This window comes from Mastigoproctus giganteus, chromosome 14, assembly GCF_048544385.1.
Source record: "Mastigoproctus giganteus isolate SK-2022 chromosome 14, ASM4854438v1, whole genome shotgun sequence".
In the NCBI taxonomy this organism is placed as follows: Eukaryota; Metazoa; Arthropoda; class Arachnida; order Uropygi; family Thelyphonidae; genus Mastigoproctus; species Mastigoproctus giganteus.
The window spans coordinates 34127667-34155063 of record NC_143588.1 but is presented as its reverse complement, the minus strand read 5'-3'; the positions used below and the strand labels follow the sequence as shown (position 1 = coordinate 34155063).

The following is a 27397-nucleotide window of genomic DNA, read 5'->3' as shown; positions in this document are numbered from 1 at the left end:
GACCACAAGTTAAGCAGATGTTGAACAATTAAACTTTACACCAGCCGGTATTCAAATAAAAAAATTCTAATTCTGCAACTAAAACACTTTATTAACAATAAAATAAAATAAAATATGAGTGTATAAAATGAAATGAAATAAAATATTTTATTTTATTTCATTTTATTTCATTGCAGAATTAGAATTTGTTTATTTGAATACCGGCTGGTGTAAAGTCTAATTGTTCAATATGAATTGTCCCAGCCTTCTAGGCCTATTTAGAGATAAGCAGATGTTGGCTTCACAAGATAAATGACTGACGTTGAGTGAAGTGCCTGTCATTTTTCCTTGTAGTCAGTGGCTTTCTTTGTGGCATTAAGAGTCAGTTACAGAGGACTAGTTGAGAAGTTGATTCAAAATTATGTAAAAATGAAATGAAATGAGATGCAGAATGTCAATCAAGCTTGCATTGTCACTGAAATGATTTCAGAACATGAGGGGGAGAGAAATTCCATGACGTACAATCAATGTAGAAGAGGAACCAAGTGATGGATGAAACTACGGTGACGACTATATCCAGTTCTTCGATTGGGGTGGTCACACTGACTACAAAAAGACAGATGTTCAAATACAAATTTTTAAGGATTTATTTGTTTTAATTAACCCCAAGGAGGACTTCTAATTTCGAATTTACAATTTTTTTAGTTTGTTGTTTACTTGTACCAAAGATAGAGTATTAATAAATCTGATATAGTATTATTACATATTTACTTGGGATAGCCATTGATGTTATATAAAAATTAAGGTCATATTCCTATTAACATACCCAAATTCATCAAGAAACACTAAGAAATATAGACTAGCAGAACCTTTGTTACATTATGTTACTACATAGTTATTGATCATATGCCATCTCCAGAGCAGCTGTTATAGCTGCATGAAAACAAATTATGGTATGTAAGATGTCATGTTTATTTTCAAAACACAAGGAGTGGAGAGATTCTTTCCTTTTGGTGAAGAGATCAGAGTACTGGAAACTCTTGCCAAGGAAAGGTGATAGATTCTGCAGTATTTTCTGGCTCTGTTTGTTCAAAAATTGCTTGAATGCCATTACATGGTATTATTATATCAGATAATAGTAAAACATTTGTCATATAGTGCAAGGAAGCTACAGATTTTTGCTGTACAGTGCAGCAAAAGGAAAAAAAAAAACAAACCAAGTAGATAGGAAAATACAAATTATATGCTTCCCTCCACAAAAGGGTAACTATCCAGTTGACCCTTGAATTTATTCAAACTGTCAGCCTCAACTACCTGCAATGGCAACTTGCTTCAGCAATCAATGACTCGCTGATTATTGATTATAATAATTTGAATTTATGCACCAGAGCTATTGAATTCTCTATAACAGCAAAAATTCCACCTTCATTCATTTTACTAACTCCTCTAGGAACCTTATAAATTTCAAGAAGACACCTCTGAGGTGGCGGATAGCCACCTCAGAGGTGTCTTCTTGAAGCTCTGTAGGCCACATAATTGCAGCCTTTTCCTCATATAGTTGTCCATTTGCCAATCTCTCTCTCCATTTAAGTTGCCCAATTTTGGATTCTTTCAAGAAGCTCTTTACAGTAAAATCTTGTTAATACAAACTTGGTTTATACAAAGTACACATTTATATGAAGTGCATACCATTGCCCTACAAAAGTATAGGCTTTTCTATATAAATATATTTGTTTATTACAAAATTTGGTTAATATGTATTACAAAGTTCGCTTTCACCCCATGAGAAATAAATATTGTTATTTTGTACGTTTAATACAAATCTTAGCACAGTTGTCCTATTATTGTCTCTGGCCACCCGGTTCCCTGCTTCCCAAAGGGTGGCACTGACTCATTAGAAATTATTTTTGTGTAAATAAAACCAGTTTATAGTTTCTACAACATAGGTGCATTCTGAAACATCATGTTAAATTAACAAAAGAATAAAAACAGTTTTTCTAAGTTGTTTACATACACTCTCTTGCTCTTCACAGGATTAAGGTCAGTTGCAATTGTTACTCCAGTTCATAGAATCTTTTGCTACAGTATACAGTAATCTATATTTTGTGCCATTTTATCCAAGCTGATGTCTTTAAATTAATTTAAAGTTTGTTTATATTAAATTTCATCTAGTAGTATTATGGTTACAAAATATAAACTGATGGAATTGAGTCTAGGATTGAACTTAGCAAAACAGACATCGCAAAGGAACACACACACACACACACACACACACACACACACACACACACACACACACACACACACACACACACACACACACACACACACACACTACCATCTAAAAAAGATGCTCAAAATGCATTGAGCATAATAGAGAATGTGTTGGCCTGCAATAATGTTGATAAATAAACAACTATTGCATTTTACAATGTCTGTGCTGTAGTAAAAAATGCATATAGGACAAAAACTGTGAAAACATTAGATTCTTATTTTTAAATTAGATTAATTTATCAAAACGTTAATGGATTTTACTGTGATACTAAAATATTGTATATATCAAAATATATACGGTACATTATTTTCATTTCTGTTAATTGCTTTTCTCTTAGTTTTTTTTGCTTATCTTACAAATAAAGGCCCCTCTGTAGCCAGGTGGGCAGGAGCAGCAGTGCATAGCATACGATTCTTGATTAGACTGGGGTTCGAGCCTGTGACCACCAAATACGGAGGATGCAGAAAGGTCAAGGAATGACCACCACATATCCCCGGAGCAATATGGTCTTAGTTGCTAATGCTCCTAAAAACCAAATATAACAATAACAATAACAATCTTACAAATAAAATAAAATCTTTAAAAAGTGTGTTAATCCTACTAGACAGGCTTTTGTTTTTATTATTTTTTATTTTAATTATTTTATTTTATTAATTTAAATAAATTTATTTTTGATATTATTATTTATTATTATTCTTAGATATATATAGTGCATGCCAAAATAAAAAAAAATAATAATAATGAAGGTAAAATTTTGACACTTTTGAGGGACCTCGTTATGACAAAACATGAAAATTTAGGTCCCTTGAATGTTGTATTAACGAGATTATACTTCTACTGTATATTTTTTTCAGATGAGGTCTCCACAGTCGAACACAGTATTACATATGTTGTCTTACAATGCCTTATATGGTGGGATTATGACTCTTTATAGGATAATGTTTGATAAATCATCAATGGGATCCTGGCTGCCTGTTTGCACTGCTCAGAACATTCATATCTGCCCATGTTGTAACTCCAGATCTTTTTCTTCCTCCACTGTTCTTAATTCAACCCCACCAAGTGTATTATTTCTTTTGGGGTTGGTATTCCCCAAGTGTAAGACCTTGCATTTTGCTGCATTAAAACATAGCTTTCACTTCTCTGCCCATCCTTGAAGTCTGTTCAAGTTCTCCTTAAGGAGTCCTGCTTGGCACTGATCATTAATTGCTCTACCAATCTTTACATCATGTGCAAATGTCAAGCCTTCTATCCCTTCATTGATGTCATTTATGAAAATGTGGTCCAACAGTGGTCCAAGAACCAATCCCTGAGGGATCCAACTCCTGACGTTACACCAGTAATGAGTGAACGCCGAAGGATATCGTTTATTTCAATGCAATTTACATCACTATTGGTGTTCAAGTAATAGGAAACAGCATAACGTTCACCATGATACCACGGTGAACACTGGGTCTAATCACACAGTCATAGGTGATGATTAGTATCATCTGCACATGGCTTTGTTCTTGTCACAGCTTTTAAATTTAGATGACCTTGTAGCATCTCTCATGACCAGCCTTGGTGAACATTTACTTCTGCTTGCAAGCCATTATCTGACTTCATCCCCCCCCTATAACAACAGCAATAAATGTCAATATGACTGCTGCTTGCAAGCAATATTAGTACTGCCTCTGCCACTTGCACAATACATGCTATTTGACACATATAGCTATGCCTTTACCTCCAATCTTCAATTTTCACGTCTCCAGTATGGAGACGTGAAAATTGACAATATCATTTCTTATGCAATTATTTTTTTTAGTGGGTGCTCTGGCCTAGTTGCAGCTACCCTTGGTACACCAGCTGATGTCATTAAAACTCGGGTAATGAATCAACCAACTGATAAGAAAGGAAAGTGAGTGTTTACTTTTTTGTTAGGTATTAAAGAAATATAAAGCTAAAATTCTAAAATTTGTCTTCCTTTATAAAACAAATTTATGAGTTTAAATTTCAATTTTGTTCACTTGAAGTATAAAGAAAATTGAGCATATTGACAATAATCTAATTGAATAGAGCTAAATTTAAAATTAGATTATTATTATTATTAGCCATATGGTACAAGGAAGCCTGAGGCTTATGCTGTACCAGACGAGAGAGAGACCTTTATTTTCTAACTGATTGTACGGTATTTTCTGTTTTCATTTCAGTATACTATGAATTATGAGATTTAAATTTTTTTGTGTGCATTTAACATTAGTAGAGGCATATGAAGCAAGAAAGCAAGCTTATACAGCATCAGCCAAAAAAAAAAAAAAAAAATTCCCATTTCACCCTTCCATTTGCTCCAAAAGTTTGTCAGTTCTTTCTTGGATTTATTTAGGCTCTTAACTTCCACAAAGACAGATGGAAGTTTTTTCCAGCAATTGATCACCCTCTGCCTAAAGACAAATTTCTGCACATCTGTTCTACAACTGGTCTCCAATTTTCAGAACTTAAGCCTTTCTTAGTGAGAGAAACCCTTTGTACACACCCCCTCTACAATCACATAGCCATTCTCTATACTTATTCCAGCATTAGCATTAATAAAGGCATATGATGCAAGACAGCATGCTTATATAGCATCAGCCAAAAAAAAAAAAAAAAAAAAACCTTCTAATTTCACCTGTTCACTCGCTCCAGAAGGTATCAACTTGTACAACGACAGATGGAAGTTTGTTCCAGCAATCAAGTACACACTGGCTAAAGGCAAACTGCCGTATATCTATCCTACAACTGTATTTCCTCAATTTGAATTTATGCCCTCTCAGGTGATTATTCTGAGCAAAAGGAAGAATCCCATCAGCATTGAGTATGCTCAAACCATTCAAGGCTTTATACACCCCAATCAGATCACTTTTCAGGTGGCTAGTCTCCAGACACCGTAATTTGCAAAACTTAAGCTTTTCTTCATAAGAGCAACCCTTTATTCCATTCACTAATCTTGTTGCCCTTCTCTGCACTCGCTCCAGCAGCTCTACATCCTTCCTAAAATGAGACCTCCAGACCTGTATACAGTACTCAAGGTGTGGCCTGACCATTGCCTTATACAAGGGGATAATCACCTCCTTATCCCTGCTAGAAAAATTCCTGTATATCATTGACAAGACACCATAAACTACTCTTGCAGACCGTATGCACTGCTCAGAAAACTACATATCTGCCAGCACAATTACCCCCAGGTACTTTTCATTCTCTACCACTGTCGGTGTAGTACCTCCTCCTTTCCCTGTCCCTCCCCATACTTTGTCTGGTGGGGTGCATCTCCACTGACCTCTTTGGGGATGCCTACTCTATTGTTCCTATTCTTCTATCTGTTTTCTCCTAGTCTTTAGTCTCCCCCCCCCACTAAACCGACCGATTACACCACTTAACAATGCCGCCACATTCTAATCAATGTCTAAATTCTTTGGCTTTCTTTTAAATCTCTTTCTGCCAAATTCTAGTGTACACCCTCCTCTTTTTTTTTTTTATTTTTTTATTTTTTTTTTATTAGGTTTACCACTGAAATCCTTTGAAATTAGGTGGTGGAGCCTGCTAGAGTACTTAAAAAATCTACTGGGTGCCTGACCTGCCCCCTCATGGCAAAGTGGGGATCACAATAGAGGCCCAATGGCTAAATGGTCAGAGAAACAACCGAACATGATGCTACTCCACAGACCACTTCCCACACACTTTAGGCGCCTCCGTGGCCAGGTGGGAAGGAGCAGCAGTGCGTAGCACACGCTTCTTGATTAGACCGGGGTTCGAGCCCGTCACCACCAAATACGGAGGATGCGGAAAGGTCAAGGAATGACCACTGCATATTCCCGGAGCAATATGGCCTTAGTTGCTAATGCTCCAAATAACAAACAAACAAACAAACAACTCCCACACACTTTTTAAATCTCTGGCCTCCATAGAGTTCTGTGTCACTCACAAAGAATACAATGCGGAGACGGGGGGAACCCCTGGTGCCGTCAGACAACTAACACACTGTCAGTGTAGTACCAGACAGATGATACGTTACTCTCGGGGTTACTGCTTCCCATATGCATAACTTTACATTTGTCAATGTTAAAGTTGCCACCTCTCATCCCATCTTTCAACTTTTCTAAATCTGAATGCAGCAGCAGCATATTGTCATTAGTGTCATTAGCAACCTTTCCAACCTTCATACCGTCTGCAAACTTGGACATTAAGCCTGATATAACCATCATCAATATCATTAATAAATAGAGAAAACAACAATGGACCCAACACTGAACCCTGAGGAATCCACTAATAACATTAGTCCATGAGCAGTGTCCATTAATTACCACTCTGTCTTTTCCCACTCAACCATCCCTCTATACAAAGCAGCAATTTGCCTTCGGTGCCAAACTGCTCCAATTTGGGCAGCAGTCTTCCATGTGCAGCAAAATCAAAAGCCTTTCTAAGACCCAACTATATGACACCAAAGTTATTCCCTGCATCAAGTTCTTTTGTGACCACATCATAGTATGCAATCAAATTGGTCAGACAAGACTTCCCCTTAACAAAACCATGATGTGTTCAAGCTATAACTGAAGTGTTGTCTAGATCATCCTGAAGTGCTTCTTTAACCAGTGCCTCCATTAATTTCCCTGGAACAGAAGTTAAAATAACAGGTTGTTAGTTTAACTTCTGATTAATTGAGTAATTAATTGTGTTGCCCTTAGATCCTCCTTTGTGAATTGGAGTCACATTTGCACATCTCTAGTCTATGGGTACCTCTCCTGAGTCAAAGGAAGCTCTCATAATTATGGCTAAGGGCTTGCTTACTTCCTTTGCTGCCTCCTTTAATATAACTGGATAGATCCCATCCACCCCAGGTGCCTTTCTTATGTTTATCTTCAACTATTTCTCCTCCATTTTGCTCTCAGTTATTACAATATCATCTAGCTGAAACTGCCAGAGTTTAATTCACCTCTGGCATTCCCCTTTCTGAATAACTCCTCATGTGTGAATGTAGATGCAAAATACTCATTTAGTTTGTTAGCTCTCATAATTATGGCTAAGGGTTTGCTTACTTCCTTTACTGTCTTCTTTAACTTAACCGGATAGATCTCACCACCCCAGGTGCCTTATGTTTATCTTCAATTTTTCCTCTTCTTTGCTCTCATTTATTAAAAAATCATCTAGCTCAAACTGTTAGTTTAATTCACCCCTGGTATTCCTCTCCCTGAATAACTCCTCATGTGTGAATGTAGATGCAGAATACTCATTTAGTTTGTTAGCTACCTGAGCAGGATCATCAACAGTTGAACCATCGATATCCAGTGGCCCAATCTGATTCATCCCCTTCTAGAGTTTACATAAGTAAAGAAATCTTTGCTGTTTTTCTTTGCATCCTTTACCAAAGATTTCTTGTAATCTTCCTTTGCCTGTCTAACCTCCTTTGTGACTTGGTTACAAACCAGCTTATATCTATCATAGGCTTTCGTGTCACCCATTAATTTATATGTATCCCATGCATTTTTCTTCTCTGCCACATGTCTCATTAGTTCATCTGACCACCATTTAGGCCTGAACCTTGAACAATATTTCTTCCAAGATCAATTCTTTGAGTGCTTCCCATTTTGAATTTGCAGTTGGTCCCACCTGTCTCAAACCTCTGTAGTCTCCTTTATGAAAGCAAAAACCCTTCCCCTTATCCCTGATGGTAGTTACTTCTTTGAGTAAATCCCACTTCAGCACACTGCCACCTAGTAGTTCCTTTATCTGCAGATTCTTAATGCATGAAGAATCACTACTGATAATCAAATCAAGAGTATTACTCCCTCTAGTTGCCTCCCAAACATGCTGCTGTAGAAAGCAATCATCCAATAAATCCACAAAGCCTTGCTAGTATGTCATTGTGACAAACCCACAAATTCCAGTCAATATCTGGTAAATTAAAATCCCGCATTATAAGTCTCTCTGATTTACTGGCCCACTCTATTTTCCTGTACAATTGTTTATTATACTCCTCAGAGTATAATAAACAATATTTAATTAGGCCTATAACACACTCCTACTCACAATTATGATTTCCCAGTTTTGTCACACCAAACTGACTCGATACTGCATTGTACAGCCATGTCGACTGGCTGTACTTCCTGTGTGTCCTTCCTGTCCACATTGTACTCCTATTTGCATCTATGTTTCATCAGCGAGGTGATCTGATAGAGGTGTTTAAAGCCTTGAATGGTTTGAGCATGCTCAATGCTGATGGGATTCTTCCTCTCGCACAGAATAATCACCTGAGAGGGCATAAATTCAAATTGAGGAAAGACAGATGTAGGATAGATGTGCAGAAATTTGCCTTTAGCCAGCAGGTGGTTGTTAGGTGGAACAGACTTCCATCCCTTGTCGTTGAAGTTGATAGCCTAAATAAGTTTAAGGCTCAGCTGGACAGGTATTTCAAACGAACAGAGGGGTGAAGTGGAAGTGGTTATTTTTTATTTATTTATTTTTTTTTGGCTGATGCTGCATAAGCTTGCTTCCTTGCATCAAATGCCTCTACTAATGCTAATGCTAATAGTAGAATGATGATGGTTAGACTTCAGAGCCAGCCAGTAAATCTCACAGTTTTAGTTGCATATGCACCGATATCAACATCCACAGATGAAGATATGGACATTTATTATGAAAATCTCTAGTCAGCTCTTGATCTGTTCCCAAAAAAGGATGTTTTGATACTCATGGGTGATTTTAATGCAAAAGTAGGTAAGGCAGTTTCTTCTAGTCCAGAATGTGGTAGGTTTGGTCTTGGCACTAGAAATGAATAGGGCGAAAGTTTAATTGAATTTTGTCATCTGAACAATCTTGTCATATGTAACACCTGCTTTCAGCAGCACCCGAGAAGGCTCTACACATGGAAATCTCCTGATTATAAAACAAGGAATCAGGTTGATTATATCCTTATGCAGCAAAGGTGGTGTTTCAGTGTAATCACAGCAAAAACACTTCCTGGAGCAGATTGTGGCAGTGATCATCAGCTACTTCACATTGTTCTCAAGCTGAAGCTGAAAAAGATCATGAATAAGGTTTACCCTAGACCAGGAATGGCCAACTTAATTTGTGATGTGATCTACTTTTTTTCCTTCAAAATGTGCCGCAATCGACCATCTCAAAAATTTCATTGCACAAGGTGCACAAATCGAGGGATGATTGTATATTTAAAATTCATTGTGATCGACCGAAATTAAATCGACGATCGACTCTTTGGCTACCCCTGCCCTAGACGATTGGATATAGAAAATATTCCAAATGATTATGTGCTTGAAACAGGCAATTGTTTTCAAGCTCTATTAGAACTAGATGACAATATGCTGCCTGAGGAAATGTGGGAAAATACAAAAAGCATTATTAAGGATTCAGCAAATAGACACATTAGAGAAAGCTAAAAGATCAGGAAGCCTTGTATTACAGAATACACTTTTAAACTTATTGAACAGAGAACTGAAAAGCCCAGGGTGTACAAGGAAACGAAGAGTATCAGGAACTAAGCAAAGTCATCAAGCGCTGTTTAAGTCAGGACAAACAGGACTATTTACAAGCTGCTGCTCATTCCAATAGAAGCAGTGCAAGAATCACTTTCTCCTCTGCCACTGTTAATCTATTAGTCCTTTTACCCCCCCCAATCTAGCAGTTTTCCGACCCACCTAACACTGCCTCGATAGCATCAGCAAACATTCTTGCACCCTTTCTATTTAAGTGTATCCCATCCCTGTAGAAGCAGTCTCTCCTGTTAACAAGTACAGACCAGGCTGAAAAAAATTCTATCCCTTGAACCCTGCACAATCTATATCAGTCAAAAGTGTAAAGAAATCAAATATCACAACAAACGAAACACTCAGTGTCCACACTGTTCAGCACATTTATCAGTGAAACCTATCCTAATTGACTGCCCACAGTATCAACAGGACAGAACATCCATCCTGTCTTCCCTGACAAATCTGCGAGAACCGATGACATTAAAGCATATTATTGGAGAGGAAGCAAATATCAATGAATTTTTATCTTTTCTGAAAAAAAATTGGACTTTATCATAAATTCTGAAACATTACCATAACAAAAATCAAGTCATTACAACTGAATTTTGTTTTTAGCAGTTCCCCACGAAGAGGCACACTATAGCCCCAGAAGCTTATGCGTCATTAAACCTCCATAGCGCGCACGCACGCACGCACACGCGCACACACACACACACACACACACACACAGACACAGGCACACACACACACACACAAAACAACACTAAAAAGATGTATGATGTAATTAAGTCCTTAAGACAAAAGTTCCGACCAAAACTTAATGTTATTATTATTATTATTATTATTAGCCATAAGGTGCAAGGAAGCCTAAGGCTTATACTGCACCAGCAAAAAAAAAAAAAAAAAAAAAAAATTGATTTACCCTGTGTGTGTGTGTGTGTGTGTGTGTGTGTGTGTGTGTGTGTGTGTGTGTGTGTGTGAGAGAGAGAGAGAGAGAGAGAGAGAGAGAGAGAGAGAGAGAGAGAGAGAGAGAGAGAGAGAGAAGTAAAAGGAAATCACCAAGAAAGAGAAGAATGATGATATCCAGCTCAAGACCCTGGGTGTGCCAAGCCCATACTCACCAGATGTGAGCCCCTGTAATTAAGGATTCCAAAGGGGGAAGTTTTAACAGAGGAGAACACAATCAAAGGAAGGTGAAAAGAATACCTGCTGGCACTAATGATCTGCCACTACCTTTTCAAGAGTGTGATCGCTAACCAGTACCACCGAAGGAAGAAGTCGAAAAAGCCACCAGAGAACTAATGTGTGGCAAGTCACCTGTAATTGATATAATCCCTGTGGAATTTATTAAACGTACAGGTGTGAAAGGCGCCGAGTTTTTTCATAAAATGATTGTAAAAATTTGGGAAACGGGACTTTCATCCCCTTACCAAAAAAAGGAGATCTGAAAATTTGCTCAAATTAGAGGACTATTAGCCTAATTTCTCACACTAGCAAGATTCTTCTTAAAACCATATTAAACAACAATCTCAAGAAAACTTGAATAAATGCCCGAAGAGCAAACAGGTTTCAGAATGGGTAGAGGAACCAGAGTCTACGACTGATTATTGAAAAATGCAAAGAATTCAATGTTCCAGTCGTTTTGTGTTTTATAGATTATGCAAAAGCATTTGATTGTGTTCAACATGAGAAACTATGGGAAACGATGACTATTATATAATTCAGCTGATTAAGCTACTGTACCAGGAACAGGAAGGAACTGTGAGAATGAACTTGGGAAACAGACTTTTTCACAATACGTAACGGTGTCAGGCAGGGCTGTATTTTGTCAGTTCACCTTTTTAATCTTTATGCCGAACATATCATGCGCGAAGCTTTGAAAGATTTAGAGACTGGCATCAAAATTGGAGGAATGAAGATAAACAACCTTCATTATGCAGATGATACTGTGCTAATTTGTAATTCTAAGGATCGTCTTAAAGAAACTCTGAGGAGAGTACGTGAAGCAAGAAAAAAAAAAAAAAGGATTGTTTCTGAATGTGTGTGTGTGTGTAAAACTAAAATTATGGAGATTGGTGATAAACTTGGTTCCAGTAAAGTGAAGGTTAATGGGCAAGATATCAAAGAAGTTTATGAATTTGATTACTTAGGGTCAAGAATAAATAAAAATAGTGACTGCTCAAACGATGTAAAGAAACGACAGGCAATTTCTAAAACATTGGTCACTGATCTGATAAAATTATGGAGGTATCATGATCTGCCCCCCCTAAAGATGAAACTGAGAATCATTGATTCGTTAATTTTTCCAGTTGCTACTTATGGATGTGAAGGATGGAATCTGAAAAGAGTTGGCAGGAAGAAAATTGAGGCATTTGAAATGTGGTGTTACAGGAGAATACTGTGTATTTCTTATTTGGATCGAAGAATAAATGAGTGGGTATTGAATAAAATTGGCAGGTCTAAAATTTTTCTTCATAGCATCAACAAAAGAAAACTCAAGTTTTTTGGTCATATAGCAAGAAGGGAAAACTTTCTGTTGAAGAATATAATGGAAGGAAAACCCAAGGGAAAGAGGTGCAGAGGAAGACCTGCAACTAGGTGGAAGGATGGGATCAGGGAACTTCTGGGGCATGACACTTTGCGATGCTGCTCGTATAGCACACGATCGATGCAGTTGGAGGAATTTGTTGGTGCCAACAGCTCCTCAGGGAGCTATGTGACTGGAAGAAAAAGACCTAAGAAGAGGTTTTGCACAGGGTATTGCTCAAATAACAGGTAACAATGCAATTTCTTTAACTTCTGGAAAAAATATAGCATCAAAGATTCAGTTGAAAATATTTCCCATGCTTGGGAAGAATTAACTGCAAGCAAAATGCATGCAGTCCGAAAACACATTTTGCCTCATTGTGTAAATAATTTTGATGGCTTTCCCTCTCAAGTGCAAGCTGTTGTTGAAGAAATAACAAACATTGGAAAGTGGCTTGGTTTAGATGAACTGGATACTACAAATGCCTGTGACTTGCTTGAATCACTCAGAAGAAATGATTGATGGAGACCTTGTTAATTTAAATCAACAGCTTGTGTTTGAAGAAGCAAACAATGCTGACAAAGTACTAGACAGTGTGCAAATGGAGTTCACCATCAAAGAATATGAAAAAATATTTCAAACTCTGGAAGCTTTAAAACAACAAGTTATGGATGCTGACCCCAACGTTGACCAAGGCATGCAAGTCTGCTGAGATAAGGATAAAGTTTTCAACAGCTATAAGCACATGTATGAAGACTTAAAGAAAGAGAAGACAGTCGAATGTAGCCTACTAAAATATTTTAATAAAATGTTATAATGTTATTTTTTCTTAGTTTATAATAAACTTGAATCAGAAATACATTTTTATTATCCTTTTCTAATATATACATAATAGACAGATAAAAAAATTGTGCTTCAAAATTTTTATTGCATATTTTCACCGGGGTGAGACCAATTATCATACTTTACTTGTTATAATAGCTTCGAATAGTATGAATTCATTTAATACGATGGTTTCGCAGGATTCTTATTCATACTAATCGAGGCTTTGCTGTACTTTGCATTTGTCAATGTTAAACTTCAGTTACCACCTCTCAGCTCATCTGCCCAACTTTTCTAGATCCTGTTGCAGTAGCATACTGTCATTAACAACCCTGCCAATCTTCATATTGTCTGCAAACTTGAACATTAAACCTGATATATATACCTTCATCAGTGTCATTCAACAATCGGCCCAATTCAACAGGCACTTGGTTTGCTGGCAAACAGCTAAAAAAATACAAATGCTCACATGTGCTGCTAGACACCATTTGAGCATATTATGGTTTCAATATGGGGGTCAGTGACCTTGATAATTCTATAAAATACAATAAAAACTTTATTTTTATTGGTTTCACATGTCTTTTCATTCAAAACTGAGGGAAGGAAATTACATAGGATATAGAAAATGAATTATGAAGACTAATTTGAATCAGGTTACTGTCCAAAAATTCCTTCTGGAGAAAATGATTTTAAAAATTGTTATTTCTCAAAAATATAAGCTTTTCCTTAATTTTTTGAGAGCAACTTATTAAATTTTTTAATCATAATAACTGCACAATGCTACACCAACCGTTATTAAATAAAATAAATAAATAAATAGTGTTGTGTTAATTAAAATAATAATGATACAGATAAATGAAATAAATAGAATAATATAATTACATTGGATAAAACTGATAAAAGTTAACTGTGTGTACAATAAAATATGAAATTTTAAACTGCAATGAATAAATTAGAATAAACAATGTCAATAAAACACAGGATAATAAAACTGATAAAAATGCTAAAACATCGCTAAAACTGTTGAAAAAGGAGGCGGATGCCTCTGAAAGCTATGGTGTTTAGTGCTTTTATTATCCTGTGTTTTATCTACATTGTTCATTGTAATTTATTCATTGCAGTTTAAAATTTCATATTTTATTGTACAGACAGTTAATTTTTTATCAGTTTTATCCGATGTAATTATATCATTCTATTTATTTCATTTATTTGTATCATTATTATTTTAATTAACACAATGCTATTTATTTATTTTATTTAATAATGGTTGGTATAGGATTTTGCAGTTATTATGAATATTCCCAATCCCAGAGGCCTATTTGAAGGTTATTAAATTTTTCATGATGTTCAAAACACCACTGATAACTCTATTTCATTTTGTGGTATGTTTCTGCTTTATGTATATACTAAGAAAATTTGTCATTTTTGACATCATGTACTTAGATTTCAATAGGACCTTTTTATACCGTACTGCATGTTTGATTGTTATATGAATTGGAACAATGTGAAATTAGGGGAAAAGTTACTACTAAGGATAAAGGGATTGGTGAGATGCAAAGGGGTAATTCTAAATGTTAACTGCTCTTCATAGACTAATGTGATAAGTGGGGATTCCACAGGTGTTGGTATTGGGTGGATACTGTGGTAAAAGACATTAATTAGGTATGCTACTTCAAGAGGGTAGCATACCTAATTAATGTCTTTTAGGTATGCTACTTCAAGAGGATCTAGACAAACTAAGCAGTTAGGCTGGACAAATTTTCATTTGTGGTTTAACAGTGATAAATTCAAAGAACTGCATGAAGCATTTATCCCAAAATAACATTACCCTCTGGGTGGTACTAAACTGAAGGTAGCAGTGTATGAAAAAAGATCTAGGGGTATTTGTCAAGTCAGACATGAAAAACTCAGAACAGTGCAAGCAAGAGCTCCATAGAGAAGCCTGTGGGCTGTTCCAACAACTTCCTTACACGGCTCAGAGAATTCCATACCAAATGATATACAGGAACTTTGTCAGCACAGATAAAAAGTGATTATCCAGTAATAAGGTAATGGTTGAGCCACATTTACTGCATACTGCATACAGTTTTGTGGAAACCTGATTTTAGGAAGGACTAAATCTGCTGGAACGCGTTAAGCGAGGTGTCAAACCCACTGGCTGTGTGCAATCCTCTCCTACATATTATGGGGCCGCATCCTTAAAGTGTTATTTATCCTCCGAGTTTAAGACTAGCTCACAAAATATAGTTTCAGACTGACCTTTGAAAATATCAATTTTTTAAAAATAATATTCGATTTTTCTCTTTTCTTTATCTTTCTCATATTTTCCTTGGGAATTTAGCAATATTATTATAACCATATAATAGTGACGTTATTAGTATTATGTAATAATTGGGAAGTTTTCATGTTTAGTTATTAAATATAAAAAAATAAATAAAAAAAATGTAGCTAACAGAAATTGAATTTTGCTATGAAAAATGCATAATTAATGATATGGAAATGGCCTTGTATCCCACAACCAGCCTATCATGACAAAACCGGCCTATCATGATAACCCATGCAGCCAACAACAGCAGTTTTACTCAACAAGTGCAGGTCAATGTTGAAAAACGCTGAGGTTAGGGTTGAATGTGAAAGTGTCTGCAATTCTGCCCAGATACGATAGGAGGGAATATATCATTAGAGCCTTCTTGATCAATTAGGCTCTGGGGAGATTGTGCAGGGCTCAAAGGGTAGAATTTTTTTCAGCCTGGTATGTGCTTGTTGACAGGAGAGACTGCTTCTACTAAAAGGTTAACAGTGCCTGCAGGCAGAGGCAAAAGTGATTCTTGCACTGCTTCTATTAAAATGAGCAGCAGCAGCATGGAAAGCAAGGCAATGGAGATTTCCAGGACTATTGGAAGCCATAGGGGAACAAATAAATACATGGGCTGTGTTAGGGTAACTAAAAGTAGAAACAGGTAATAAATTTGATGAGGTTGAAGTGCTAGTCAAGACATCAGAGCCAGATATTGTTGGAATATCAGAGACGTGGTGTCACACAGATACAAGCAGTGCAGAATTGGAATTTGGGGAGTACAATGTGTACAGAAAGGATAGACACGACAGGAAGGTAGAAGGGGTTATGCTGTTAGTTAAGAAACACATAAAATCTTAATTTGCATGCAATTTATGTTGGTGAACAAACACTGGGAAAGGAAAAATGAGAGTAGGTGTGTGTTGATGAATCTGATGAGTATAATGAGAAATTGTTCAGAGAAATAGTGGGCCAGTAAATCAGAATGTCTTATAATGGGGGATTTTAACTTTCAGATATTGACTGGAACTTGTATTGGTCACTCTCACACACATTAGCAAGACTTTTTTAAAATTAATTGGATGACTGTTTTCTACAGCAGCATTTTTGAGAGGCAACCAGAGGGAGTAATACTCTTGATCTGATTATCAGCAGTGATTATTCTTGCATTAGGAATTTGCAGATAAAGGAACCACTGGATGACAGTGATCATAATGTATTGATATGGGAATTACTTAAAGATGTAACTACCATCAAGGCTAAAGGGAAGTGCTTTTGCTTTCGTAAAGGTGGCTGCAGGGAGTCTCACAGATATTAAATTCTGTACAGTGGGATCAACTGGTGATGTTACCAATGTTGAATTCTAAATGGGAAGCCTTCAGGGACTTAATCTTGGAGGCTACTATGCTTTTCATTCCAACTAAGAAATACTGTTGTAGGTTCAGGCCTAAATGGAGGTCCTATGAATTAATCAGACTCATGGCAGAAAAGAAAAATTTTTGGGATGCATATAAATTATCAGGTGACACAGAAGCCTATGGCAGATATAAGCTTGTCTGTAATCAAATCGCAAAGCAGTTTAAGCAGGCAAAGGCAGATTATGAGAAATATTTGGCAAAGGATGCAAAGAAAAACAGAAAAGAGTTCTTTACTTATGTAAACTCTATAAGGAAAGGGATGAATCAGATTGGACCACTTAACATAGATGGTTGACTATTGATGATCTCATGCTCAGGTAGCTGATAAACTGAATGAGTATTTTGCATCTACATTCACACATGAAGAGTTATTCAATGAGGAGAATGACAGAAGTTATCAAACTCTAACAAGGAGCTGAGTGATTTTGTAATAACTGAGAGAAAAGTGAAGGAGAAATTGTTGAAGTTAAACACAAGGAAGGCACCTGAGAGTGGATGGGATCTATCCTCTTATATAAAAGGAGGCAGCAAAGGAAGTAACCAAAGCCTTTGCCATAATTATGAGAACTTAATTGGACTCAGGGGAGGTCCCCGTGGACTGGAGGTGTGCAAATGTTTCACCAATTCACAAAGTGTTCAAAAGGTGACACTTTGTGAATTGGTTTCACTTCTGTACCAGAGAAAATAATGGAGTCACTGGTTAAAGAAGCATTGCAGGAGCATCTAGACAAGACTGCAGTAATAGTTAAGACACAGCATGGGTTTTTGTTGAAGGGAAGTCTTGTCTGACGAATTTGCTTGGATACTATGATGTGGTCACAAAGGAACTGAATGTCAACAATAATTTTGATATCATATACTTGGATTTCAGGAAAGCTTTTGATACTGTTGCACATGAAAGACTGCTGTACAAATTGCAGAGGTATGGCATTAAGGGTAAGTTGCTACAATGGATAAAGGGATGGTTGAGTGGGAGACAACAGAGAGTGGTAATCAATGGGTACTGATATCTTCGTAAACAAATGTTATTAGTGGAATTCCACAGGGTTCATTGCTGGACCCATTGTTCTTTTGTGTATTCATCAATGATATTGATGAAGGTTTAATTGATCAGGTTTAATGTCCAAGTTTGCAGAGTATACAAAGGTTGGCAGGGTTGTCAACGACAATATGCTACTCCAACTGGATATAGATAAGTTAGGAAAATGGCTGAGAAGTGCAACTGAAGTTTAACATTGACATTTAACATTGACAAAAAGGAGTCTGCTGACCAGGCTACTAGTGACGGTCGTGTTCAAAGCCGCTAAGTGGTTTTTTCTTATTTATTGATTTGAAATTATTGTTTTTCTAAAACTTTTGATTTAAATTTAGTAGTATAACATTATACATTGTGATTTTTTGATTAATTTGGTGTATTTATTCTTTACTCGGCCTTGTAAAAGTATCGGTAAGGGTTTCCACGTGTTCGTAACTACCGTTCGTAACTACCGCTACCGTTAGTAACTTTCCCGCCATTGTGATACCGTACTAGATATACCGTAGGTTATATACCGTACTAGATAGCATTAGTTGAACTTCGTTAGCAGTTAAATTGTACGTTTAAATAAATACATATAACGACTTAGAATACAAACGTAATATAATTAATAACATAACATAATTAATTAATAAATTAATAGAATCATGAGTCAGACCAGAGCAGCAAAGCAAAAGGCTCAAGCTAATGCAAGTGCTGTGGCTCAGAGCAGAACTGAGGGGGGCAGTTGTCCTCTGACTCACAGCCTTATAAAATGCACTGTTTGCTTGATGTTTGCAGAGCAATCGGGTACGGGACATGATACTGCCAAGGGGGATGTCTTTGTGTGTGTGCGATGCAAGGAGTGTATCGATATCAGGCAACAACTCGGCGTTCTTGTGGGCCTATATGAGAGCTTGAAGGACAGGGTGGATGCCCTCGAAGAAACTAAATTGAGGGGCCCATCAAGCTCTCAGCTGCCCACATCAACGCCAGAGCTTGCACTTGGGCATCGCGTGACACAGAGACAACCCCTAAGGCAGAATGCGCTGGTCCCGAAGGAACTAGTAGTTGTTGGTGACTCTATTGTCAGGGAAACGGGGAACATGCTTTGTAAAAAAGATAGGTGGAACAGGACCAGGGTATGTCTGCCAGGGGCAAAGGTTGATGACGTTGTAGAGCGAATATCATCTTTTAAGGGCACAAAAGGTGATATAGTTGTACACGTTGGCACTAATAATATTAAGAGTAGGAGACCGGCAGAATTACTTAACAAGTACAGGTCACTGCTGAACAAAAGCCGAGAATTAGGGTTGAATTTGAAAGTGTCTGCAATTCTGCCCAGACACGATAGGAGGGAGTATATGATGAGAGCCTTGTCGATCAATTCGGCCCTGGAAAGATTGTGCAAGGCTCAAGGGGTAGAATTTTTTTCAGCCTGGACTGTACTTGTTAACAGGAGAGATTGCTTCTACAGGGATGGGATACACTTAAATAGAAAGGGTGCAAGAATATTTGCTGATGCTATCGAGGCAGTGTTAGGTGGGTCGGAAAACTGCTAGCTTGGGGGGAGACAAAGACCAATAGATTGACAGTAGCCACTGGCAGAGGTGAAAGAGATTCTTGCACTGCTTCTATTAGAATGAGCAGAAGCCTGAAAAACAAGATGCATGGTATTTCAGAGACTGCTGGGAGCCATTGCGGTACAAGTAAACACATGGGTTGTGTTAGAGTAGCTAAGAATAGAAACAGGTGCAGGTATACTTGCGTGTACACCAATGCTAGGAGTTTAGTAAATAAATTTGATGAATTTGAGGTATTGCTCAAAACATCGAAGGCAGATATTGTTGGGATATCAGAGACATGGTGTCACACAGATATAAGGGATGCAGAACTGCAATTTGGGGAGTACAACATCTACAGAAAGGATAGACAGGATAGGAAGGGGGGAGGGGTTATGCTATTAGTTAAGAAACACATAAAAACCAAGGAAGTGAAGCCAGTCGACATCGCTGGACAGTGCAGTGTGGAGTCAGTTTGGTGTGACATAAACATTGGGAGATCAAAATTGAGAGTAGGAGTGTGCTATAGGCCTAATGACTCTGATGAGTATAATAAGGAACTGTACAGGGAAATAGAGTGGGCCAGTAAATCAGAGTGTCTTATAATGGGAGATTTTAATTTCCCAGATATTGACTGGAATTTGGGGGCTGGTTACTCACACACTAGCAGGGCTTTTGTGGATTTATTGGATGATTGTTTTCTACATCAGCATGTTCGGGAGGCAACTAGAGGGAGTAATACTCTTGATTTGATTATCAGCAGTGATTCTTCATGCATTAAGAATCTGCAGATAAATGAACCACTAGGTGGCAGTGATCACAGTGTGCTGAAGTGGGATTTACTCAAAGAGGTAACTACCATTAGGGGTAAAGGGAAGGGTTTTTGCTTCCGTAAAGGCGACTACGATGGACTGAGACAGTATTTAAATTCTATACAGTGGGACCAACTGATGATGTTACCAACAGCAAATTCAAAATGTGAAGCATTCAAAGAACTTATCTTGGAAGCTACTAGGCTTTACATACCAACTAAGAAATATTGTTCAAGGTTTAGGCCAAAATGGATGTCAGATGAACTAATGAGGTATATGGCAGAGAAGAAAAATGCATGGGATACATACAAATTAACACATGACACAGAAGCCTATGATAGATACAAGTTGATATGCAACCAAGTTACAAAGGAGGTTAGGCAGGCGAAGGCAGATTACGAGAAATCCTTGGCAAGGGATGCAAAGAAAAACAGCAAAGAGTTCTTTACTTATGTAAACTCTAGAAGGAAGGGGATGAATCAGAATCACTTGATATTGATGGGTCAAGTGTTGATGATCCTGCTCAGGCAGCCAACAAACTAAATGAATATTTTGCATCGACATTCACACATGAGGAGTTATTCAGCGAGGGGAATGCCAGAGGTGTATTCAACTCTGGCAGTAAGCTACAGAATCTTGAAATAACTGGGAGTAAAGTGGAGGAGAAACTGTTGAAGATAAACACAAGAAAGGCACCCGAGGCAGCAAAGGAAGTAAGCAAACCCTTAGCCATAATTATGAGAGCTTCCTTGGACTCAGGGGAGGTACCCATAGACTGTAAATGTGCAAATGTGACCCCAATTCATAAAGGAGGATCAAAGGCTGACACAAGTAATTATAGACCTGTGAGCTTAACTTCTGTTCCAGGAAAATTAATGGAGGCACTGGTTAAAGAAGCACTGCAGGATCATTTAGACAAGACTTCAGTTATAGCTCAGACACAGCATGGTTTTGTTAAGGGGAAGTCTTGCCTGACCAACTTGATTGGATACTATGATGCAGTCACAAAAGAACTGGATGCAGGGAATAACTTTGATATTATATACTTGGATCTTAGAAAGGCTTTTGATACTGTTGCACCTGGAAGACTGCTACACAAATTGGAGCAGTGTGACATTGGAGGCAAATTGCTGCTATGGATAAAGGGGTGGTTGAGGGGGAGAAGACAGAGAGTGGTAATCAATGGACACTGCTCATCGTGGACTGATGTTATTAGTGGAATCCCTCAGGGGTCAGTGTTGGGTCCATTATTGTTTTCTGTATTTATAAATGATAGTGATGATGGTATATCCGGCTTAATGTCCAAGTTTGCAGACGATACAAAGGTTGGCAGGGTTGTCAAGGACACTACGGACACTATGCTGCTGCAACAGGATCTGGAAAGGTTGAGCAGATGGGCTGAGAGGTGGCAAATGAAGTTTAACATTGACAAATGTAAAGTACTACACATGGGAAACAGCAACCCCAGAGCAACGTATCAACTCTGTGGTACTGCACTGACAGTGGTGGAGAATGAAAGGGACTTAGGGGTGGTTGTGCAGGCAGATATGAAGTTCTCTGAGCAGTGCAGACGGGCTGCAAGAGTAGCTCATGGAGTATTGTCAATGATATACAGGAATTTTTCCAGCAGGGATAAGGAGGTGATTATTCCATTGTATAAGGCGATGGTCAGGCCACACCTAGAGTACTGTATACAGGTCTGGAGGCCTCATTTCAAGAAGGATGTAGAGCTGCTGGAATGAGTACAGAGAAGGGCAACAAGATTAGTGAATGGAACAAAGGGGTGCTCTTACGAAGAAAGGCTTAAGTTTTGCAAATTACAGTGTCTGGAGACTAGGCACCAGCGAGGTGATCTGATAGAGGTGTATAAAGCCTTGAATGGTTTAAGCATGCTCAATGCTGATGGGATTCTTCCTCTAGCTCAGAAAAATCACCTGAGAGGGCATAAATTCAAATTGAGGAAAGACAGATGTAGGATAGACGTGCGGAAATTTGCCTTTAGCCAGCGGGTGGTTGGTTGGTGGAACAGACTTCCATCCCTTGTGGTGGAGGTTGATAGCCTAAATAAGTTTAAGGCTCAGCTGGACAGGTATTTTGAACGAACAGAGGGGTGAAGTGGAAGTGGGCTTTTTTTTTTTTTTTGGCTGATGCTGCATAAGCTTGCTTTCTTGCATCAAATGCCTCTACTAATGCTAATGCTAAAATGCGAAGTACTACATATGGGTAGCAGTAACCCAAGAGAAACATGTCGACTGTGTGGTACTACACTCAGGGAAGTGGAAAAGACCTCGGGTTAATTGTGCGTCATATATGAAGCTTGTTTAGCAGTGCAGGTGGACTGCTAGAGCAGGTCATGGAGTCTTATCAATGATATACAGTAAACCCCCGCTATTCGCGGTCACTGATTTAATATAAAATGAAACCTAAAAAAATGTGAATTTTAAATAGTCATGAACATTTTCCGCCATAAAAAACATGGGCGTGGCTAAAATCATCTTTCCCAATCAAAACAGCGCTCAGTGGGTGTGGGGAGAGGGGTGACAAAATCGCGAGCATGGATGTTTCTTGCTAATCCTTGTGCAGCATGTGTTATGCGCTATTCATGGAAGGTGTCGTTGTTTGTTTTTAATTTATATGCTTATAAATTGAATAAATTTTATCAATTTATAAATTTATATGCTTACAAAAGTGATAAATCTACCTTTTGCAGTGTAAAACAGACTTTTTCAAGTGTGTTAACGGAAGAAAGTGACTTTATTGTGAACAAGTTCTTTCTAACCCGTACAAAAATATGGCTACGAATAACAAGGGAAATGTGAAAAGATCAAAGGTGATGACATTAGCAAATAAAATTGAGTTATTAGACAAAATTTCTAATGGTGAAAATGTCCCCTCAGTGGCAAAACATTATAAAATCAATGAGTCAATGGTACAATCAATCAAGAAATCGGAAGAAAAAATCCGCTAATGTCCATGAAAACGCGCTAATTGCTTCAAAAATTTGCTCTGTAACTCGCGATGTTAAATTAGAAAAAATGGTAAAGCTTTAAATCTGTGGATAGAAGACCGAACTCCAAATAAAATTCCATTAAGTTCACTCATCATTCATGAAAAAACAAAACTCCTTTATTAACACTTTAGCGAAACTGGTGATAGCACTGACGGGATAAGTTTTTTAGCTAGCAAAGGCGCTGGTTTGAAATTTCTAATAAATATTACATTTAATATTAAATTGTTTCTTATTTTCATTTCGATGCCATATGCTTGCATTACTGTCTATGCGGAGATGGGAGAAATCCCAGGTGCCGTCCGACACGAACATACCTTATGTACTGTCTATGTACATAGTCATATTATGAAGGTAGATATAATACAAATGTAGACAAAATTTTAGACTAGTTTTTCTTATATATTTCATACTTTGGAACGGAACCCCTTTATTACTATGGGAGCCATAACTCAGTATTTGCATTTTCGGCATTTCTCAGGAACGTAACCCCCGCGAATAGCGGGGGTTTACTGTATATAGGAATTTTGCTAGTAGGGACAGGAAGGTGATTATCCCATTGTACAAGGCAATGGTCAGGCCACACAGTATTCTAGGTGTGGCCTGACCAGGTCTGGAGACCTCATTTTAGGAAGGATGTAGAGTTGCTAGAACGAGTACAAAGAAGGGCAACAAGATTTGTGAAGGGAACAAAGGAGTGCTCTTACCAAGAAAGTTTAAGTTCTGCAAATTGTAGTGCCTGGAGAGTAGGCACTTGCGAGATGATCTGATCGAGGTGTATAAGGCGTTTAATGGGTAGAGCAAGCTGATTGCTAATGGGATTCTTCCTCTTTCTCAGATTAAGAACCTAAGGGGACATAGATTCAAATGGAGGAAAGACAGTTGTAGAATGGATGTGAGGAAGTTTGCCTTTAGCCAGCGGGTGGTTGATTGGTGGAACAGACTTCCATTTTTTGTTGTGGAAGTTAATAGCCTAAATAAATTTAAGACTGAGCTGGACAGGTATTTGGAATGAATGGAGGGTTTTTTTTTGGCTGAAGCTGCATAAGCTTTCTTTCTTGCATCGTATGCCTCTACTAATGCTAACAGTATTAAGCAGTTTATCTGTTTTGATCCCTAGCCTAGACAGATTGGCTAGGGATCAAACTGTCAACATTTAGTTTACTTAACCTAGATTCATCCAATCTGTCTAGGCTAGAGAGCAATAAGATAAACTGGTGATCTTGGGTTGCATGGGTTATCACAGCAGGCAGGTTGCAGACCAGAAGACCAATTCAAATACTTTGTCAGTAGTTTGAATAAATGATTTGACATATTATTTCAAGGAATGGTGGGGTGGGGAATATTAACTTTTTTTTTTTCCTGGTTAATGCTGTATAAGCTTTGTCATGTTGCTAATACTAATAATGAAAAGTTATTTTCTTGCATCTTTTTCTTTTCACAAACAAAAATAAATAAAAAATAACACAACATTAAAATTGGAATTTTTATTATTATAATTATTTTTATATTATTATTCTTTTGTGAATTTCTGCGAATTTTCATTTATAAATTGACTGTCAGGTATGCTGTTATGGCACACAGGAACTCCCGACTTATGTAAGGGTTGCATTCCACGGAACGCTACATCCTCCAGAATTTCCCCCATGCTTGTGCAGCACGCGTAATTGTGCTCGCTGATTCAATTGAATCAAAAAAAGAAATGTTCGACGAACATTTCATTTTTGATTCAACATCATGTAAATAGAATTATTTATCACATTTATTGAATTTTTTATCTCATGCGCTGGAAAAATTACAAAAGCGTGCAATTTAAAAAAATTTCAAAATTATAAAATTACGAAAAAAAATAATTAACATAGTGATTCTGACAGACACATATTGGCTATAGTTGCCCTTGTTTCGTGAAATTTGCAAAACAACAACAACAAAAAAAAAGATTAGATAGGATATCAATAAGTTTTACCTCTTGAACATCATTGCCAGAATCGACGTCTTCATCTGATAAGTATGCCGCTACGGAGGTTGAAGACTGTGTAGATTTAGAAGGGGGTCAGCCACTCAAACTTACGAAAGACCATATTAGTGGATGACTGGTTGGTGACTTTTTTCTTTTCATTGTAGATTTCTTTGTAGCAAGCAAGCATATCATTCACCACTCTGTTAACTTTTAAGAATCGTTCGCTGTCAGGATCCATCTTCTCAAATCTCACCATTTCCATCTCTCGGCTCCTCATTTGCTTCATCTTGAGCTTCGTCAGCATTTTCTTCTTTCACTATTGCTGCCTGCAAGTCAATAAGTTCTTCGTTAGATAATCCCTTCTCTTCTTCCTCTATTAACTCCTCCACATCTTTGGCATCAACCTCCAACTGAAGGAGCACTGCAACCTTTACAATCTTATCTGTAAGCTCTTCACATGATTTGTCTTTTTCAAATCGTTTGAAGCCTTTTACGTGCTGTGGGCATGTTTTCTTCCATGCACCATTTAAACAACGTTCAGTAATTTCCACCCAGGCCTTAATAATGTTTAAGATGGTGCGGTAAATATTGTACGATTTCTGAAAGTCTCTTAACGTAAAATTTTTCTCACTGTCTACTGCAGACAATGCCTGAGCAAATGTTGTGCATAAATAGTATGCTTTTAAATTCGAAGTAACACACTGTCCCATAGGTTGGATGAGTGAAGTTATGTTTCACAGTAGAAATATGACTCTCACATTCAAATTGAAATCATCTAGATGCGTAAGATGTCCAGGAGCATTATCTAATAGAAGCAAAATCTTGAAAGGAATGCCGTTGTCTTTGTGATATTTGTTGACCTCGGGAATGAAGCAGCATTTAAACCAATCCTCAAAGAGAGATATTATCTGTGCTCTCTGGTTTGATCTGAAATACATGTGTAGGATAGCTTTATTGATCTTCTTAAATGCACAACGATTTCCAGAAGGGTACACAAGCAGTGGTTTTAATCTGTAATCTCCTGCTGCATTAGCCCCAAGCAAGACCTTGGCCCTATCTTTTGATGCCTTGAAACCTGGCATTGTATTTTCCTCTTTGGCAGAGTATATTCAAGCTGGTATTTTATTCCAATACAGAGCAGTCTCATCAATATTAAAAATTTGCTGCGTTGAATAGCCACCTTCATTAATAATTTTTTCCAACAGATCACAAAATTTCTCTGCAGCTGCAGAATCGGCACTGGTGACTTCACCGGTTACTTTAACACTGTGGAAACCAACGTGATGCTTGAACCTATTAAACCACCCATTCCTTGCCATCAGCTTGGGTTGGGGTTCGCCATACTTATCCTAATATCTTTATAAATACTTGTTGCTTTTGCTTGAATGGTCATTAGACTCAAGAGCACTCTCTTCTGAATCTGATTTTCCATCCATATTATTAACAGCTGTTTCATCTTCGATATAGCACCTGAACGACGTTTTGTGATCACTGTTGACCTTAAGTGCGTTGACCCTCTGACAAGTTCTTTTATACGCACACTGTCCTTTAAAATACTATTTACTTGAAGCAGCGAGACCTAATTCCCTTGTAATCAGGTCACAAAGGAGGTTCGGCAGGCGAAGGCAGATTACGAGAAATCCTTGGCAAAAGATGCTAACAAAAAACAGCAAGGATTTCTTTACTTATATAAACTCTAAAAGGAAGGGGATGAATCTGATTGGTCCACTTGACATCGATGGTTCGACTGTTGATGATCCTGCTTAGATAGCAAACAAACTGAATGAGTATTTTGCATCTACATTCACATGGGAGGAATTATTCAGGCTTGAAAATGGCAGAAGGTTATCAAATTGTAGCAGGATACTTAATGATTTTGTAATAACTGAGAGCAAAGTGGAAGAGAAATTGTTGAAGTTAAACGTAAGAAAAGCACCTGGGGTGGATGGGATCTCTCCAGTTATATTAAAGGAGGCAGCAAAGCAACTAAGCAAACCTTTAGCCATAATTATGAGAGCATCCTTGGACTCAGGGGAGGTTCCCACGGACTGGAGAATTGCAAATGTATCCCCAATTCACAAAGGGGGATCGAAGGGTGACACGTGTAATTACAGACCAGTTAGTTTAACTTCTGTTCCGGGTAAAATAATGGAGTCGCTGGTTAAAGATGCATTGCAGGATCATCTAGACAGGACTGCAGCAATAATTCAGACACAGCATGGGTTTGT

General features: G+C 37.7%; 1 protein-coding gene across 2 annotated transcripts in view; it reads left to right on the top strand.

The window, feature by feature from the left end:
• Nucleotides 1-27397, top strand: part of LOC150075058 (mitochondrial uncoupling protein 4-like) — a 308741-nt gene that overhangs the window by 229313 nt on the left and 52031 nt on the right. The window contains exon 8 of one of the 2 annotated variants that reach the window (XM_090388935.1): nucleotides 4059-4151. The exons of the other annotated variant lie outside the window; for it this stretch is intronic. Within the exon in view, the coding sequence (XP_090245061.1) occupies nucleotides 4059-4151 (93 nt within the window). The remainder of the gene's footprint in view (nucleotides 1-4058; nucleotides 4152-27397) is intronic. 2 annotated transcript variants of the gene reach the window in all.